General features: G+C 44.9%; 1 protein-coding gene across 1 annotated transcript in view; it reads right to left on the minus strand.

Annotated features, from left to right (window-relative positions):
- adgrb2 (adhesion G protein-coupled receptor B2) overlaps positions 1 to 5,000 on the minus strand; it is a 253,236-nt gene that overhangs the window by 100,319 nt on the left and 147,917 nt on the right. The window contains exon 18 of the mRNA XM_063186118.1: positions 2,053 to 2,182. Coding sequence (XP_063042188.1) covers positions 2,053 to 2,182 — 130 coding nt within the window. The remainder of the gene's footprint in view (positions 1 to 2,052; positions 2,183 to 5,000) is intronic.

Below are 5,000 nucleotides of genomic sequence, written 5' to 3' on the forward strand. Positions count from 1 at the left end.
GAATACATTTTGGTCTAGAAAGCAATAAATTGTACACTAAAAGTGTAATTTGTAACTAATGAAGTGCAACAATGTAGCATAGTGACAAACACAAGTGAATGGACGGTTGCCGTTTTGCCTGTAGGGACTGGTCTATGAAGGTGACAACTGTTGGCAGGAATATGCGAACTTCTTTTGTCTTCATTTACTTTTCTACTTAGTATACACGCTCTTCTACAAACATCCTGACCACTGTCACCCTCCAGATGATGAATATTGACTCTGTAACAGGCAAATTACGACGCGTTGCATCATTCCCCTGTCGTTGCAATGAACGTCGCCAGCATAGCGACAGTATAGCCTACAAAGCAGCATGAAATTACCTCGCATCTCGATCGGAAAAAACCTTCCCTTCCTCAATATACAAGTCTCCTGCAGAAACGAACACTTCTATTGTGTACTTACAAGTGAATGAATGAATGAAGGGTTTTCTTGTTACAGTCCCCATGATCGACGAATAGGCTGTCGATAGTTTCCCTCAGGCAACAGTAACATGGGAAGTATAACGCGGCAGAAAATACACTCCTGTTTGCATATTACCTCATTTAGGGGCGAAATATATGATGAATACATATGTACAATCATGACAAGTTACCATTTGAGTGCATTTGGTCGTTTATTCAGTAGAATTATCCACGTAATGTCACTACAAGGCTGCTGCCGTCTTTCGCGTTGTTTCACAGGGGAGGATTACTTGTCCGATGTTACTTGTACAATGTCCGAGGTTTGTAGTTTTGTAGTTTTCTTAAACAAAATACCATATAAGGCGTCCCAATGTGTTTAGAACTGAAGTACTACATGTCTGCCACCCAATGGAGTGGAAGTTGAACTACATTTGATATCCTATTTGAAAAAAAACGGCCGTTGTAATCAATACGGCATCTCGTCGACAAAAGTCGCCTGTGGCGCCCAGAGGGTTAATATAGAATCTGAAGAAGACAACGATTGAAGTTAATGTAGAATCCAATGAAAACAACACTCGAAACGTCATCCTATCCTGCCATGGCATTTAAAAAAAAAGAAAGAAAGAAGGATTTTAAGACGCCTAACAAAAACACCATAGGAGTAGTCTGTTACTTTGTGCTAGCATATCAGATACAGTCACAGCAATGAATTAGCATGGATATGGAAGAAGACAACAGTCGAATTTAATATAGAATCTGATAAAGGCAACACTCGAAACGTTATCCTATCCTGCTGTGAAATTAATAAAAAAAAGAAAAAAAGAAAAGAAAAAAGGAATTTGTGAGACTGTGTGACTGTGTGAAAATGTGAGACTTCTCAGTCTAAAAATAAGAGTTAATATTCATGCTCCCTATACGATAAACAGAAACCGAGTATGACTGGACAGAGACTCAAAAAACCTGGGCCTTTTCTGGACAGCCCCTTATAAATAATGGGCCAGTCTTAGAAAAACCAACAACATTGGCCTCTGAAGCCTTTGCCTCTCCCTGGGAAATGTCCTGTATACCAGATTTCCAATCCAGGCCTCGGAATGGCTGTGAATAGGCAATAACAGGAACATCAGATACACAGCAGTGTGATGCTGCCGTCTTTAGAAGCAGTGCTTACTACCTTACTTAACCCCCCTCTGCTCTGCTCCTGAGGTCTTAGCTACCTCACAGGGCTGGCGTGGCCTGGTGACTAGGAGAAGGGGTAGGGGGTCGGCGTGGGGACGACTAGGCTTTAGGATTGAAGGGTCGCCACCCGGAATCCCAGCAGGAGAAAGGCTGTGAGTGGGAGGGTGAATGTAATGCTGACGTGCCCTTGAAAAACCTAAGGCCTCTGACCCCACATTGCTGTGTGTGTGTGTGTGTGTGTGTGTGTGTGTGTGTGTGTGTGTGTGTGTGTGTGTGTGTGTGTGTGTGTGTGTGTGTGTGTGTGTGTGTGTGTGTGTGTGTGTGTGTGTGTGTGTGTGTGTGCACGTGTGTAGGTGTGGGTACCGTGTTCTTAGCTCTCTGGCCGAGGATAGTGTTTGTGGTGAGGTGTGTGTGTGTGTGTGTTTGTGTGTACCGTGCTCTTAGCTCTCTGGGCGAGGATGGCGAAGGTGCTGATGCTGCTGCAGAGGCATTTGGTGTGTGTCGCCAACGGCGACGGTAGAGTTTGGCAGCCGGCCGCCTCCCAGTTCTCCTCGCCAGGCTCTCTGTAGCACACACACACAAACACACACAAACACACACACACACACACAAACACACACACACACACACACACACACACACACACACACACACACACACACACACACACACACACACACACACACACACACACACACACACACACACACACACACACACACACACACACACACACACACAGGAAGAGAGAAAAAAAGAGAGTGTGTTAGAGTTGTTTATCCTCGCCATGTGAGGAAGACATACAGCAGAAAGAAACATTTCATTATTTTGTTCAGGTTGTCGGTTGAGATTAGTTCTGTTGAGCATTGCAGGGGAACACAAGATGTGTTCAGCAGACCTCGGGCAGAGGAGTAGGCAAACTTCAAAAGAGATCATTAGTCTTGTTTCCTTAAAACACGCATCAACATCAAAAACACTCTCAGAAAGCAAACTCCCTAAAAACTGCCATCTGTAAAACCAGCATTGCAGCCTGTACACTCATTCTAAGACCAGAGTTCTTCAAACTGAGCTTGGGTGTCTATAAGGAAGCCAACTGGACACCAAACGGCAAATGAGGAGAATGGATGGGTGTGACAGAATCCCTTTAATTAGTGCAACTAAAAGCAGTGCGACAAATCATGTTGCTATGTGTCTTCTGCAGCTTTTTGTCATATGGTCAGATCCAGTATTGAAATGATCACGTCGCATTCACATGCTACCGAAGCACATCCTAGATGGGAGTTGAAAGAGTCATGACTCATGTGCTTGATTTACACTGCTCCATATTATTTTGGCGAGAGTAACTAAAGTAATGCAAAAGTAGTGTAATGCCTTACATGCCTACAAATCAATACTGAAGCTCTATTAAACATTTTCAACTCTATTTGACTGGTGTTTTCTTTGTCCTCTTTGTATTGTCTTGTTTAAATATGGCAGCTCTCTTTGTTTTAACATGGCTATTTTCTAACAGTGTAAACAATTCAATGTGTAGGAAACTGAACATGTTTTGGTGAGGGTTGGATAGGGGCTTAGGGTGAGGTATATAATGTTGACACAGTTGGTGCAATTTAGTCATTCAAATTGGATCTAAATAGTGAATCCAAACTTGCCTTTATAGTCAGTCTGGCCCACTTCAGTCCATCTCTCTCTATCCATCTTAACCTGATTTCTAGCTATAGCACACACACACACACACACACACACACACACACACACACACACACACACACACACACACACACACACACACACACACACACACACACACACACACACGCACCCATGCACGCATGCACGCATGCACGCATGCAAGCACACACACACACACACACACGCACACGCACACGCACACGCACACGCACACGCACGCACGCACGCACGCACGCACGCAAGCACACACACACACACACACACACACACACACACACACACACACACACACACACACACACACACACACACACACACACACACACACACACTGCTGACAGACATGACCTTTTTCACCTCCTAAATGTCACTTACTTCCTGATGTATTACAATTCCTTGTGCATTAGCGTTTCACTTTCACTCTCAACTTTCTCTCTCCCCATCTCTCTGCTGACATCAGTAAGCCGTGTGTGTGTGTGTGTGTGTGTGTGTGTGTGTGTGTGTGTGTGTGTGTGTGTGTGTGTGTGTGTGTGTGTGTGTGTGTGTGTGTGTGTGTGTGTGTGTGTGTGTGTGTGTGTAAGTGTGTGTGTGTGTGTCCATGCATGCAAGTGTGTGAGAGTGTGTGTGTTGTGTAGGGTCTGCTGTTGTAATTTTCTTGTCTGCTATCTGTGATGTATCCTGATTGTATTCTGTTGCTGCGTAACATTTATGGTGTTTCATAGCTAATTAGAGGAAATGTTATCCTCAATGTGACCCCATGAAGAGAGAGAGAGAGGGGGGAGAGAGAGGGGAGGAAGATAGGGAGAGAGAGAGAGAGAGAGAGAGAGAGAGAGAGAGAGAGAGAGAGAGAGAGAGACAGAGAGACACACAGAGAGAGGGGTATTACTTTAAAATGAGCAGTAATGTGAGGCAGGATTTTTTTCATGAAATATTAACACTCATTCTTACTCTCGCTACTCTTTTGTAATCAATGACATTGTAATTTAGAGTTCAGACAGAGGGAAGAAGGGAGAGAGAGACAAGTAGAGAGAGACGAGATACAGACAACAAGTGAACACATGAGAGGAAGAGAGGAAATTAGGCAGAGAGAGAGAGCGAGAGAGAGAAAGAGAGGAGGGGAAGAGAAGAGGGAGGGTGTAAGCCTGGAAAAGGGCAAGACAGAGACAGAAAAAAAGTGGCACAAGAGGAAGAGAGGAAGAGGAAGAGAGGAAGAGGAACAGGAAGAGAGGAAAACAGAGAGAGAGAACGCCAGTAAGGGGGCGAGTGTCCTTTTGCTCCGCCTAACGAGTTTAAAGGCGGCTAATGAAAAGTTGATGTCGGTGAAGTCAATGAGAGGACTCTGCACAAATTCACTCACGCACACACACACACACGCACGCACGCACGCACGCACGCACGCGCGCACACACACCATTCTCTGCTTTTAATTGAGCTAATTTACTGACCCCAAAGCAACAACTCTGCTAGGCAAAATGCCAAAGTACCCCTACCCACTCAATCCCTCTCTCTCTCACTCACACAAACAAACACGCATGCATGCATGCATGCATGCATGCACGCAAACGCACGCGCACAGACAGACAGACAGACAGACAGACAGACAGACAGACAGACAGACAGACAGACAGACAGACAGACAGACAGACAGACAGACAGACAGACACACACACACACACACACACACACACACAC

This window comes from Engraulis encrasicolus, chromosome 20, assembly GCF_034702125.1.
Source record: "Engraulis encrasicolus isolate BLACKSEA-1 chromosome 20, IST_EnEncr_1.0, whole genome shotgun sequence".
NCBI classification, from domain to species: Eukaryota; Metazoa; Chordata; class Actinopteri; order Clupeiformes; family Engraulidae; genus Engraulis; species Engraulis encrasicolus.